Here is a 14506-nt window from a genome sequence, read left to right on the forward strand (position 1 = left end):
AGCCAACATGGCTACACATATGAAACATTATTAAAAAAATTTATGATCACGTATCTATTTCAAATTAATCCTATGAAATAGTGTAGGTAACAAGTGTAAAAAAATGACTTGGATAAACACAAACACCTCTATAATTTAATCTAGCTCAATGTTCAAAACCTAGTTGAACTGAGACTTGCTAACACCATCCCTAAATCAAACAGTTAAGTAACTAATCAGTGAAGATTATTCTAAGATAATTAAATAATGGATCGAAATGATATGGATGCTTGGTGTTATCAATTATTAAAAGTCATATTTTAGTTTCCATTTAGGCGAATGATTCAAGCAAGAAAGAGGGATTTTTTTTGGGGGGGGGGGGTTGAACATGCTAGTAAGGCCAAAATATTATGTCATACACACATGGCGTACAAATCTAGAAGACCACATCAAATGAGAGATGTTGTTTTGTGACATGTGACAAATCTTGTTGCACCAAGTAGCGATATTACGTTAGAGTCATTTTGGAAATTATTTGCCCAAAAAAGGTATTATTTAATATATTTTATTAAAAAAAAGATAAACCGAGAAAAAGATGGGCATTTGTATTGCTTAATACTCTCAGCCTTAGCGGGGGTAATCTTCACACACTTTACATGGAACCACTTCTCACAATTGTTGCAACCAATCCAAAACTCATCAGCATTGTAGTTTCCACCGCAGCTTCGACAAAGGGTTTCACTATGTTCATCTTCATTTCCCTCGTAACTTTCATCTACAAGTCTCGAGTTGCCTTTAACTTGTCCATCATTAATCCCAAGTGCAGGTTCAGGAAGTGTAACTTCCTCTACCAAAAGAGTAACTTCCCAAGTTTTATTTGGTTGTACATACAGACACAAGTTCTCCTCCTCTGGATCACAGAGGTCATAAGTCAATCATCAACATCATATGTTAAGGCACAAACAAGGCAAACTCGGCTACCGTTGTAATCCTTGAAGATCTCTTCTACAATTCGAGGACTGGAAGTCATTTCCATGGCATACGAGATTAAAGTGATTCAATAGAACTTGAATTCAGACAGAATGCCGAAATCTTTTGGGCATATTCGATGAACAGAGAGCAGCTTGTCGAGGTCGCGACCATGGTCATAGGTCGAACTCTACCAAAGAGGTTTGGGAAAGATACCCTCCCCATAACAGTAACAACTCTACCATTTTTTTTGTGCAAAATGGTGGTGAAATGGCTTGCAAGAAGATTCCCTCCCCAATAGGTTGCTAAAGGAGCATTACAAAAGGCTTTCTTGTGCCTATTTGACTATCAAATCAACCCAAGTAATTGTCATTTACTGTAGAATTGAGTTTTCCTTCTTTGGATTGAGCTCGTTGATTTCCAGTACATGGGTATGTTTTAATATTCATTTCAATGAAAAATTTGGTATTAAAAAAGAAAACTCATGCAAAAAATGATAACTTATTTTATACGATTAATAATTCAAAAAACTCAAATGTTGATCATTTCTAAAATTATATTTTTAGGCATTATTTTGCTATACTTTTTTTTTCCTCAATTTTCTTGATATGAAATATGAATATTAAATTCTCTTATATTTCTTTTACTTTTTTTCTCCCCCATTCTTCATTTTCAAAATAGGACCTAAACTGAAGTTGCTGTTATCAATTAATTAATTTATCTAATTGATTAACAATTTCAATAATAATTATTTTCAATTAATATTTAAATATTTCCTACTCAATAAGATTTCCCTATTTAATTAAATATAATTAGTGTATATTTATATAGTGTATGACTGTTATATTAATTTATGATAAAAAATATTTTTAACTAAATTACGAAATGTAATTTATTATATGTGAAAATCTAAATTAATAAATGATTTTTTCCTCCAATAATTCAAAAAATAATCTAATTAATTATTATTATAATAAATAAATAATAAAGGGAAAAAAAATTTATCTTCTTGGTGCACAGAAAATCTCGCTACTCCAAGTAATGAGTTTTAAATGACAGCCCTAATCTGGAATAGACGTGTGGCAACAAAATCTCACTACTACAAGTAGCGAGATTTATATAAGGTCATACATGTGAAAAATCTCGTTACGAGATTACGTTAGAGTCTGAGAAATACTTTTCAAAATAGAATATTATTTAATATATATATTTTTTTTAAAAAGTTAACCGGCGAAAAAACTTAAGTATCAACCTCCAAAAAACAGCTTCTCTCTCTTTAAAAACTCAAAAGCCGAGGAGAGCTCTCAAAAGGCGGGAACCCACTCCACCACCACTCTTTCTCCGCTCTTCGCCGTCGCTAACCACCGCTCGCCGTTCCAGTGTTTCGCGCAACGCCTCATCTTTCCGGCGAGTATTTTTCGCGTCCTGTGATCCACTTGTTTCGCTCTCTATATATAGGCCCGTAAAGCGCTCAAGTAGGATAACCAAACTAACACAAATTCCAGAGAGAGAGAGCGGTTGAGAACGTCGTGCGGATTGGAGATTTATCCGTTTGGTGTCGGAAGCAATTTACTAATCATTTCTTTCAAGTTTGTCTAAATTTTTCTTGTTTCTGTATGACCCTGTGATTCAAAAATAGTTTCAGCGGCAGAAGAGGTACTGATTTTTTTTTTTGTTTTTTTGGTGTTAAATTTATGATTACGAACTTAACCAGGTTTTTTTTCGATGCGTCCTGTGTAAATTTCTTCGGTAATTCGAGAGTGCTTCATGAAGATTATGGCGATTACAGTTACCTTAGAGCAGTGATCGATCCGTGAAGTCGTTTACAGAAATTGAGCCTTTAGCCTTGAGGAGAGGGAGAAACATTACGGTCCTCTGTTTTTCAGTTTGCAGTGTCGTGATTGTTCGAAGTTTTAGTAACGAAAAGATTTATTAGAATTTGCAGAGAGATTCGAAGGCGATGGAGCAGAAACATGTTTTGATGTCGGCGTTGAGCGTGGGGATAGGAGTGGGATTGGGATTTGGATTGGCTTCGGGACAGACGATGAGCAGATGGACGGGCTCTGATTCCTCAAACGGCATCACTCTCCAAAAGATGGAGCAAGAGATGCTCAGACATGTGGTTGATGGAAGAGAAAGCAAGGTCACCTTCGACGAATTCCCTTATTACTTGAGGTGATCGCCGGTTCATTTTTCTTCTTATTTATATTTATATTAGTGTTAGTCAACCTGTTTTAAATTTAATCCTTCTAAAATTATCAACTGCATATGAGTTTTGTTACGCGCGCAACTATTATTCTTCCGCACAATTTCTCACTATTCACCAAATAGTCTCACAAGAAGTGGTTATGAGATTATACACACCAGTTTTGCTCTTTTTCGTTTGATGAGGAAATGAATACAGGATTATACCTTTTTGTTTCCTGAACAAAGAATTGCGCACAGGCCATCCCCCAATAAACAAAGCAGTTGATGTTGAGAAAGTATTCAGGCGAGCGACCCCCTCATGCCCGGCCGCACCTGTGCCGAAACGCATGACACATGGCGCTAGACTCCTCTAAAAGAAAAACACTTGAAAGGAACGGTCTTGCATAAGATTTAGAACTTAATCTTATATTAATATTTTTGAGATTCAAGTCTCCTAGTTAAAATGGGAGGGTGCAAATCTTGGGGATTTCGATTTTTTATTGAGATAATACTTGATATTTTAGTGGAAAAGGATAGCGGGGTCGATCCATAAGAACTCGGATCTTTAAAAAGAATGGATGTAATAAAATAATGTGAAACTCACATTAGGATTTGCTTAATAAATGATAATTGTTGGTTGTATTTAAGAGCATATATTTTAACCCTGGAGTTCAATGCTTACAAGCCCTAATTGGCTTCAGCTTTTACAGCTGACATCAACTTTTTTGTGTGTGTGGAGAAAACTGCTTGTAATCATTTGGAATTCAAAAATCTAAAAACCTCCTAATTCCTCAGTTTGAATCTTTCCAAATTGGACACAATGATAATAATTTTTTTGGTCGAGTGTAACTTTGCGTTTAAAGTTTTGCTCCAGTATAAGTATATAACCTGAAATTATCTTTCCATTGGCAATGACAGTGAGCAAACACGGGCATTATTAACAGGTGCCGCCTATGTCCACTTGAAGCATGCTGAGTTCTCTAAGCATGCACGTAACCTTTCTCCTGCAAGTCGGACTATTTTGCTCTCAGGACCTGCAGGTTGGCTATTTGGAATACTTGTTTTGAACTTGCTCAAATGTGAATATGCTTTGAATTTTCTTCTTAAAAGCTGGCCTAACAGCAATATTTCACTTTTTTGAAGAACTTTACCAGCAAATGCTTGCCAAGGCTCTAGCTCATTATTTCGAAGCCAAGTTGCTGCTGCTGGACGCAACTGACTTTTCATTGAAGGTGAGTGTGTGCCGTCAGCAATGTTCTTTTGTTTCTTCTGTTTAATGATGTTTGTGGTGGGTGGTTTCTACAGATTCAAAGCAAATATGGTGCTGCCAAAAAAGAAACTGTAAGCTTCCTTGTATTGTTCCGGCCTTCTGGGCACCATTTTTTTGTGTTGCTTCTAAATCTAGATTCAAAAAAAGTGTTATTCAGCTTAGTCCCTTAGCATCTGAGAACCTGGATGGAGAAGTAAAATTTCTTCTAATACAATGGAGTGCAGTTTCTGTGTAATTGTATACTGTCAATTTACACCAATTACATGGTGCATTCCATTGTGTCATGCTTTTTGTTGTGTGATGTGTTTACACTTAACAAACCAACTTCAAACTGTTTATCTCTTCCAACTTGGAATCTTGTTTTGTAGTCATTCAAAAGGTCCATCTCAGAGGCAGCACTGAGTCGATTTTCTGGTTTACTGGGTTCACTTTCAGTCCTTCCACCGAAGGAGCAAGCCAAAGGTATATTAGAGAACTTCCCCTTTATTTGGTGAAGATTGAGTTTTAATGCTAGGAAGTGCCTTCTGAGTTATCTTGTGTGTGCGCTTCGCAAATTTGGTGTCGCTGTACATGTTTATAATTCATTATGTAACAACATAACTTTGTCCAATGACACATGCTTTTGATGATCATGTATGGCAGCATTTTGTATTTGGGATCAATCTACTTTTGTTTTCTTATGAGCTTCGTTAAGTTTAAAGGTTGTCCTTTGCCAAAATTTTGCTATTTTCTCTATGATAATACTAGTACCAGCATATAAGGCTCCTCTTGTAAGACACGCAATTCATATGGGGCATAATATCTCTCTCCCACCTTGTAAGTTGCTGGTTTTTGCTTAGTTGTTTTCAAACTGGTAGAAACCATATTTAACCATGGCTAAATACTTTCATACAAAGAAATTGTTAGAATGCCATATAAAATTATAATTTTCAGCTGGTTTGGGAATCATCGTTCGGTGAATATTGAATATTTGAGCATCACTCTTCTTTTGCAGAAAAATTAAGATCAAGTTGTTCAGCAATGCCATATCAATTTTTTGTTGTCTGAAGAATATGTAATTTGGTTCTATTCCCCACCACCCCCCCACCCCCCCAAAAAATGTGGTTGAGTTTTCTCTCATAGGCCATGTCGGTGTCTTTATACAAAATTTAAGTAGAGTTCAATTTTTTTTCCTTTTGTGCTTTGCCCCTGCAAATTTTGGTGAGTTTAAATCCTCACAAGTGGAAATTTGTTAAACTGTTTTGGGTAGGTGGGCTGCATTTTTATTGATGTTACTGGACTTGTGCAGGCACAATGATGCGGAGGCAAAGCAGTGGTGTTGATATTGCATCAAGGTATTGCGTAGATTACCTTTTTTCTTGGGTCATTTTTTGTTTTAATTTTCTTGGTCTTTGTATTTCAGGGGAGCAGAAGATTCTTGTAAGCCTCCCAGTTTACGCCGAAATGCCTCTGCCTCAGCTTATATTAGTAATCTCCCAACACAATTTGGTTCAGCAAAACAAGGTTTTTCCTCTTTTTTTTTTTTGATAAAAATCATCTATTTACAAGATAAGATAACAGAATGAAAAATATAATGAGATCTGGGACGCGTATTCCCTTTTTAGACAAGTATACTGGATTTCTAAGTTGAAGCTGAAGCCTAGTTATGCTTGATGTTTTGTTTCGAATGATATTCAAAAAGTTACATGCACTTCCATTACCAAAAATTCACCACCACTATGCCTTTATCGCATTTATTTGCGGAGTGGCTAAAAAGCAAATGTAAGAGGCCCCCTAATGTGGTTCAATTATTCCATCTCCAGGCTGGTTTGCTTGCAGGTGGAATACATGCTTCTTCAGTCCATGTCAATTTACTTTTAGAGTTTTCTTCCCTATACTATTCCAACTATATCAGGTTCAGTCTAACCAATTATCAGTATCAAATATTGATTTAGTGCATGATCAATTAGATGATAAATATACATGCTGAAAGGATGAAGGCATTACTTAAAAATCACAACATGCTTTTTCGACTACGTTTGAATCTGCTCCTCTACTCTTCTTCCTTAGAGATAAATAAGTGTTGTAAGATGCCAAGTAACTTAAATAATTTTATGTCAGGACTTAATAGTTCTCAATGTCAACCAAAATAATTGTTAACAATTTAACCACTAAATTCCTCTTCAAGCTAAAGATTGTAGAAGAAAAAGTGAATTAATGATGTGTTATGTTAATAGAGGCTTCTACAAAAAACGAAAAATTAGTTGAGGGTACTACATGGAAATGACGGTTGAGGAGTGCCCATATGAGAGAGAGACATGGTGGCAGGTTCTTCTACAGAAGACATGACCCCAATGAATAATGAAATTATTTTGGATGTAAGAAACTGATTACTTGAGTTAGGTTTAGTTGTCATCCATGTTTGTAAATTCAGTTCGTGCAAATTTAGGATTTATTGTTGTGAAGTTTAAATATGGTTCCAAACTTCCAATTTAGCTCTTCAATGCATACTGGTCACATCTTTTCTTGGGTCTATTGTTGGTCTCCTTCAGTTCCTTCATTTGGTGATTGCATTTAAGAACAACTCTTAAACAACATTACTAATGCACCAAGAAATATATGAATTGTTTTTTTCTCTCATTATATATTACCCTCCAAATGAATTTTAAATTGTGTGCTCTGATTAATTTTTTACATGCTTGCATATCTGAGATAATCTACTAGTTCTTATCAAACATGAACAATTTAGTTTATTGGCTATAATTTCTTATGTCACTTATGATTGTTTTTTTGTTTTAAATTTTTTAGCTCCTCTCAAGCGTACAAACAGCTGGTCATTTGATGAGAAGCTTTTCATACAGTCTCTTTACAGGGTAATATTTTGTAGTTTGTACTAAATAAGAATATATATGTGTGTGTGTGTGTGTGTGTGTGTGTAATGTATATATGCAATATGAAATTATGTGCTACAATGTAATATTCTAGTAAAATCCTTCTGAATATGTTCCTTCAAGGATATTTGTGGCAATATTGATGAATGGAAATCAATTTTTGACTTACAGGTTCTTGTTTCAGTGTCAAAAACTAGCCCCATTGTTCTATATCTTAGGGATGTCGAAATGCTCCTATTTAAATCACAGAGGATATATAACTTGTTTCAGAAAATGTTGAAGAAATTATCTGGATCAGTGTTGATCCTTGGTTCACGAATTATAGATTCAGATAATGACTACAGAGAAGTGGATGAGAGGCTTACTGCTCTATTCCCTTACAACATTGAAATCAGGCCACCTGATGATGAAACTCACCTAGTCAGCTGGAAAACTCAGCTGGAGGAGGATATGAAAAGAATTAAATTTCAGGATAACAAAAACCATATCATGGAAGTACTTGCTGCAAATGATCTTGACTGTGATGATCTGGATTCGATCTGCTTGGCAGACACTATGGTTCTTAGCAACTATATACAGGAGATTGTAGTATCTGCAATTTCATATCATTTGATGAACAACAAGAATCCTGAGTACAGAAATGGAAAGCTCATTATTTCATCCAAGAGGTATGGTTAACATATTATTCCATGTTGTTTTTCTAAATTCTATTTACTTACATTTTTGTGGCCATGAAACAGTTTGTCCCATGGATTAAGTCTATTCCAGCAAGGTAAGTCTACAGACAAAGATAATTTAAAGCTGGAGGCGCAGCTGGAGACACAAGTTGAACATTCTAAGGTTTATCGTAGTCCTCCTCCTGTTTTATTGGCAGTTTGGGGGCAGTGAACAGACTATTAACATAATTTGTCCTTATTGCTGTGGTTGCTTTTCTATCTAATAGGAAGCAGGAGGAGGAGAGGCTGCTGGTGCAAAGCCTGAAACTAAAGTTGAAAGCGCAGCCCCTGAAAAAAAAACTGGAGCAGATACATCATCAGCTCCAGCAGCAAAGAAAGATGGTGACAACTCACTGTCAAAAGTTGCGGTCAGTCTAGTTTTCTTAGTATTCCACTAGAACATAATATTGCTCATGTTTTGTTGCAAATATTGTGATTGATTTTTTTTGCTTCCAACTTTTATATGTTTTTTTTTTCAGAAAATTTTTATCATGTGTTTTATATAATGTACTCGTGCAGTAATGCTTACATCATTTTTTAAAAAAATGTTTCATTCTTTTTGTGTATATAAAAATAGAGTACAGGGATGCACTAAAATACTTGCACAAACTCCTATAAAAAAATTTTTGCAGATTTTTAAGTGCCCTAACAAGAAGAATAGAATGATTCCATGGCATGATACAATTAGCATTGTCAATTTTGCACAGTTCTACATAGATCATCTGTTCACAAAGTAGGCAATGCTCATCTTCCAACCCATTTGTCAGAACTGATAATATGGTATGGTATATTAAAACTCCTAACAGGATGTTCCTCCTGACAATGAATTTGAGAAGCGCATAAGGCCAGAGGTCATACCGGCAAATGAGATTCGCGTGACATTTACCGATATTGGTGCCATGGAAGACATTAAAGAATCCCTTCAGGAACTGGTAATGCTCCCTCTTCGAAGACCAGATCTCTTTGAAGGAGGCCTCCTAAAGCCTTGTAGAGGAATATTATTGTTTGGGCCTCCTGGGACTGGGAAGACGATGCTAGCCAAGGCCATAGCCAAGGAGGCTGGAGCAAGCTTCATCAATGTGTCCATGTCTACCATCACTTCTAAATGGTTTGGAGAGGATGAAAAGAATGTACGAGCTTTATTCACTCTTGCAGCGAAGGTCTCCCCAACTATTATTTTTGTAGATGAAGTTGATAGCATGCTTGGGCAGCGGAGTAGAGCAGGGGAGCATGAAGCCATGAGGAAGATCAAGAATGAGTTCATGACTCATTGGGATGGGCTCCTAACTGGACCTGGTGAGCGTATCCTTGTTCTCGCCGCAACCAACAGGCCATTTGACCTTGATGAAGCCATTATCCGGCGTTTTGAGCGCAGGTATTTGCTACATTTTTTAGAGCTCTGATAGAACCACACTGCATTCTTTAAAAAACACCCCAATATATCCACTGATTTGTTTTAGATAAGGTAGAGTGATTGGATTTTTTTTTTTTGATACTTTAAAAAATAAAAAGCATGTTTGTGATGTTATTTCAAAATTTCCCAATCTTTGATCTTTACGTGATCATAAAATTTTGTCATGAACATCTCTAGCACAAGTATTTAAGTTTGCAAAACGTTGTTAAAGAATAAGCACCAATGAAGTTTTTGGGCTTGAGGTGTGCCTATTCTGATGTTTACTGTGATGAACAGGATCATGGTTGGCCTCCCATCTGCAGAGAACAGAGAAATGATCATGAGAACTCTTTTGTCTAAAGAGATAGTATCAGAAGGACTAGACTTCAAGGAGATTGCAACTATGACAGAAGGATTTAGTGGAAGTGATTTAAAGGTTTGCATTTTCCCAGTAATGGCATGAGTGTTTTGATGCATAAATCATGTGGTATTGACCTCCATTACTGTTGAAAACAGAACCTGTGCACAACAGCTGCTTATGGGCCCGTCAGAGAGTTAATACAGCAAGAGAGACTAAAGGATTTAGTAAGAACTTTCATGCATCTCAGCCATCTCTTCCTTTCTTCCCTTATTTCCTGTTATTTTCAAGTACAGGAAAAAAAAATTCCTAGCAGTCCGTTGTTTAAATTTGAGTACTTGCAAAAGTAACTTTTAATTTTGGTTATGCCATTTGACTTGTTTCCTGCAGGAGAGAAAACGGAAAGCTGAGGAAGGGCAGAATTCAGAGGACGGTTCAGGCACAGTGGAAGGCGGTCAAGAAAAAAGAGTAATTACCCTAAGGCCTTTAAATATGGAAGACTTCAAGCAAGCAAAGAGTCAGGTAAATCTTTCTCTCTCTCTCTCTAACCATATGCGTGGACTGGAGTAATTGATAATGTTCATTTATGGAAATTATGGATTTCTGTTAGAATTACTTGGGCATGTCCGCATTTGTGCACCTTCTTGAATAAGTGTGGAGAAGGCTGAACATATGCCCCATTTTTTATATGGTATTTCAAAGAGGCATTTCATTTGTAAATAGTACTAGAAATAAGTAACCTTTTTGTTAAAATTCCTTATTTGGTTACGGGAAGAGAGAATTTGAATTTTAGGCCTTGTATTTAGATTTATATGAATTTAGGCAAAAGTCAATATTATTTTGTACTTCATTTGATTCAAATTTACAGAAATTTAGATTTAAAGTCCAAAATCTGTACTCTCAAGCACAGGGAGATGGTATTATACTAATCATACTGTCATCCCCATAACTCAAAAATGTTGTTGTCCTTTAAGAAGAAGCCTTCTGTGCCAACTCTTTAATTTATAGTTCTAATTATTATTTTGGAAATGGATTTATAAATTCCTCACAAAGTTCCCAAATAAGATATTTAAATTCTGAGTTTCCTGGGACTTGAATTTTTCCTTCATTTTAGCAAATCCCATTTGCTACTAATGCCTTATCTAGACATGCCTTAATGCAGTGTTTGGTAAATAAGAATCCATTTGAATTATCATTTATTTTGACATATTGGTTGTGCAATTTTTTATTTCATTCTACCACCACTCTAGTCCATTTCAGCAGCGTTCCTGAACGGATTTGGATCATGGCATTGTCCTATTTCGCCTCATCTGATTTATTCTAAATCTCTGTGAACATATATTCCTTTGGATTGGTGCAGGTTGCAGCTAGTTTTGCAGCAGAGGGATCGATAATGGCGGAGCTGAAGCAGTGGAATAATTTATACGGGGAAGGGGGATCGAGAAAGAATGATACCCAGCAATTATCTTATTTCCTGTGAACAAGCCTTGCTCTTCACGGATCCCATCAATTTCCTTTGCTGAGAAAATTTTGGAAAGTCCATCTTCTTTTTCCAGCAAAAACCACTTATATATATATACCTACGTCCCACGTTCTGCAGGCAATGATGAGTAAGTTAAAAGTAGTCTCTAGCTAGTTTAGTTTTTATATATATATATATGATCGACGTTTGTGTGCTAAAAAAAATAAGTTGGAAATTACAACAGCAGTGTTGTGGCCTGTCTGCGTGGGTTGCCTTACACCCTGCAGCTATTTTATGTTTTGTATATTTGAAAATTAGGATATATAAGGTTTTAGAAGTCTAAACAGTTGTATGAATATATATAGTGTGTATATACATATAATATCAAATAAGGGTCATGTATTTCCCTTTGAATGGGGATTTAGATCAGGTAAACCTAGAACTTGTGAGCACTTACAACTCTAGCTCTTGGAAAGCTATTGTTTTTATTTCAATCATGGGTTGAGTGATTTCTATAGAGGCATCCGTAAAATGGGAGATTTGTGTTGTTTTGTGAATCTCCATAAGGTATGGATACTTACCCAAAAATATCTTCACCCATTTATGATCCGTTTTTTTCGATGGAACTATTTATGTTACACTTATACATTGACAACTTTATTATATCATTACTGTATTCGTGGAGAAGATGGATGCACATTGTTCGTTATGAAAGTTGTGGTTGCAAGAGAGAGGCCCTTTGTGGGATAGGACTCCAAATGAACTAATTAGTCACTCGCCGAAAGGTTCGGGAGCTCGATTTGGTAAGAGCTGGTGCAGGCTTATTTATTATATAAATTAATGATTCTTAAATTCAACTTTAGGGCTGGGTTAGTAAACAACCTGAATGTAATTGTAAGTGGGTTTGGCTCATGACTGATTTGATTACAGTATTGGTTAGACTTTATTTCATACGCTCATATTAGACTTAACTTAGTCATAAGTTTGGTTAGACGATGTTTCATAGGTTTATATAAAGCTTGTTTATGACCTCATTCAATGAGATTGAATAGGTTTAATAAAATATGGAACCGTTGGGATGTGTTTATGTTAAGTCCTTTTGAAAATTTATACACTATGAAAGGAAATTTCTTTAGTCACCATCAATTACTAATATAAATAGTTTTGATATGCAAATCTAGAAATATTTTTATATGACAATACAATAACATTACATCTCACTCCAAAACATCATACTGTATGCGTATGCATGTTGGAATAAGTTTAGTATGCATATTTGGCCTGATATACATCGAGTCATAACTTAAAGTTGGGTAGTAATCTAACATTTTAACATTTCTATAGAAAAGCTAAAAAAGATAAAATAATATAAAAAAAAAATTTATTTTTTATCGGCTCCTATTTAAAAGGTTCTTTTAAAAAGTCACATAAATGTCAAATGAAGTCTAAAACATCAAGCATAGATTATGGTATCGTAGACACCTCTTTCACATGAAAATTATCGGAGTGAACAATACCTTTGCTTTGCTTTGCTCTGCTTTACATATGTGAAATCAACATAATACATTTTCATTTTCTTTAACCAATAGAGATTTTAAATAATTAACCTCACTAATATTTTTACTTCATTTTTATTTAACAGTAATCAACATATCCTAGAAAATAAGACAAAATTATGAAATACAGAGAACACTCACACTGCAATGAATACATATGATCCTCTATTGATTGAAGTACTTATACTACTACCATGGTGATTGCTTTTTACCATACACATTTTCTTATTTTGCAAATAGAAATTTTCTTCTTGGCTCCTTAAAAGGACTATTATCAACATTCAACTACTCTAACTCAAGCCCATGAGATCTTCTTTATGCTAGAACCGTGACTTAGTTCATGTGGTTGGCTTCACTGTTTTTGCTTAAGGCTCCTTAGGAGGCATTTGTATATATTTGTTCATATTGGGGTGGTTGAAAAAAGCTTTAGCATGATTATAGTCGCGAGTCTGTCACTGCCAGAGCCTTGTGAGGCTTGAGAAAAAATACAAGGACGTGCTAGAAACCCTAATCAAAAGAAATTTGAGCCATCTCTACACCTCCCATCCACACAAAACAACCTTACTTTCTTTGTTTCTACTAGTTGTCGTAATTTGCAATTATTGGTTGCAGAAGTCTTTTGCCAATAAAAACCCGACAAAAATTTTAAAATTATTTTTTAAGTTTTGGGGAAAAATATTAATGTTCCATAACTTTGTGTCTCATAATTTAATTTATTTGATTGATTCCCCTATAAACTGCCTTCTTACACTTGCATAAAACATAAGAACAGGACAAGAACACCTCCACCTTCTTTAACTTTTATTTCTCTTCCATTTTCTCTAGATTCCCATGCTGTAAATCCATAATAATAATAATAATAAAAGATAAAAATCTCTTCAAAAAACTTTTTAAAAATATTACAAACATTTTTTTTAAATATTTATCTTCTTGTGTATAGAGAAATTTGTATTTTTCTGACAAATCTCTGAAAAAAATCTCTAAAATTCTTAAATCTCAAAAAATATTTTTAAAATGTTTAAAAATAATTATCGTTTTTTTCAAATCTTAAAAAGTTACCCTAATAGATATAGATGCCGCAAAAGGACTTCCCCAGCACGCACCACCCATCTCATCATCAAAGTCATATTCTGATGGTTGAACTCTTCTTTTTCGATGTAGGGGTTTTGGGGGGCAGAGAGAGAGAGAGAGAGAGAGAGAGAGAGAGAGAGAGAGAGAGGCAGTGGTCGATGGGAGTGTGCAATGCGACAATCAACAATTCCAGTAGGAAGGAATAAAGTTCAGCAGCGGTTCAATTGAAAAAAAAAAAAAAACACCAAAAACATTTCCTTGACGTGCCTAAAATCCAAAAAATAAAAATAAATAATTAGAATTTTTAAATTTTCATATACAGCTCAGCTCACTTATATTTAGGTCCATTTCTAGATTAAAATATATATATATATTAAAAAAAAGATAAACATATACAAATATATATTTATTATAAATCTATCTATTCATATTTAATTATTATAAAAAATAAAAAAATATAATAAATCAATAAATAAAATTTTATTTACATATATCCAATATTATATATTTTATTATTAATAAATTATATTAAAATAAAAATACTTTTAATGTAAAAAATATATAATAAAAATATAATTCTTTCTTATGGTCTCTCCCTTTCTTCTTAATTCTAATTGCGCGCCTTAAACTTTAAGGCACCTTGCACCCTCTCCACCTAATATCACAATGTTTTTT

The 14506-nt window shown here is 34.6% G+C and overlaps 1 protein-coding gene across 1 annotated transcript; it reads left to right on the plus strand.

Moving 5' to 3' along the window:
* The first annotated feature begins 2261 nt into the window (after positions 1 to 2261).
* LOC131157411 (uncharacterized) lies at positions 2262 to 11767 on the plus strand. The gene is made up of 16 exons (XM_058111547.1): positions 2262 to 3123; positions 4054 to 4175; positions 4279 to 4367; positions 4441 to 4476; positions 4774 to 4867; positions 5694 to 5739; positions 5808 to 5908; positions 7193 to 7257; positions 7447 to 7943; positions 8016 to 8115; positions 8219 to 8359; positions 8798 to 9366; positions 9682 to 9820; positions 9901 to 9969; positions 10133 to 10264; positions 11103 to 11767. The coding sequence occupies exons 1-16, from the start codon at positions 2909 to 2911 to the stop codon at positions 11220 to 11222; spliced, it is 2535 nt and encodes an 844-aa protein (XP_057967530.1). The 5' UTR covers positions 2262 to 2908; the 3' UTR covers positions 11223 to 11767.
* Positions 11768 to 14506: the final 2739 nt, after the last annotated feature.

The sequence above is a fragment of the Malania oleifera genome, chromosome 6, assembly GCF_029873635.1.
Source record: "Malania oleifera isolate guangnan ecotype guangnan chromosome 6, ASM2987363v1, whole genome shotgun sequence".
Lineage (NCBI taxonomy): Eukaryota > Viridiplantae > Streptophyta > Magnoliopsida > Santalales > Ximeniaceae > Malania > Malania oleifera.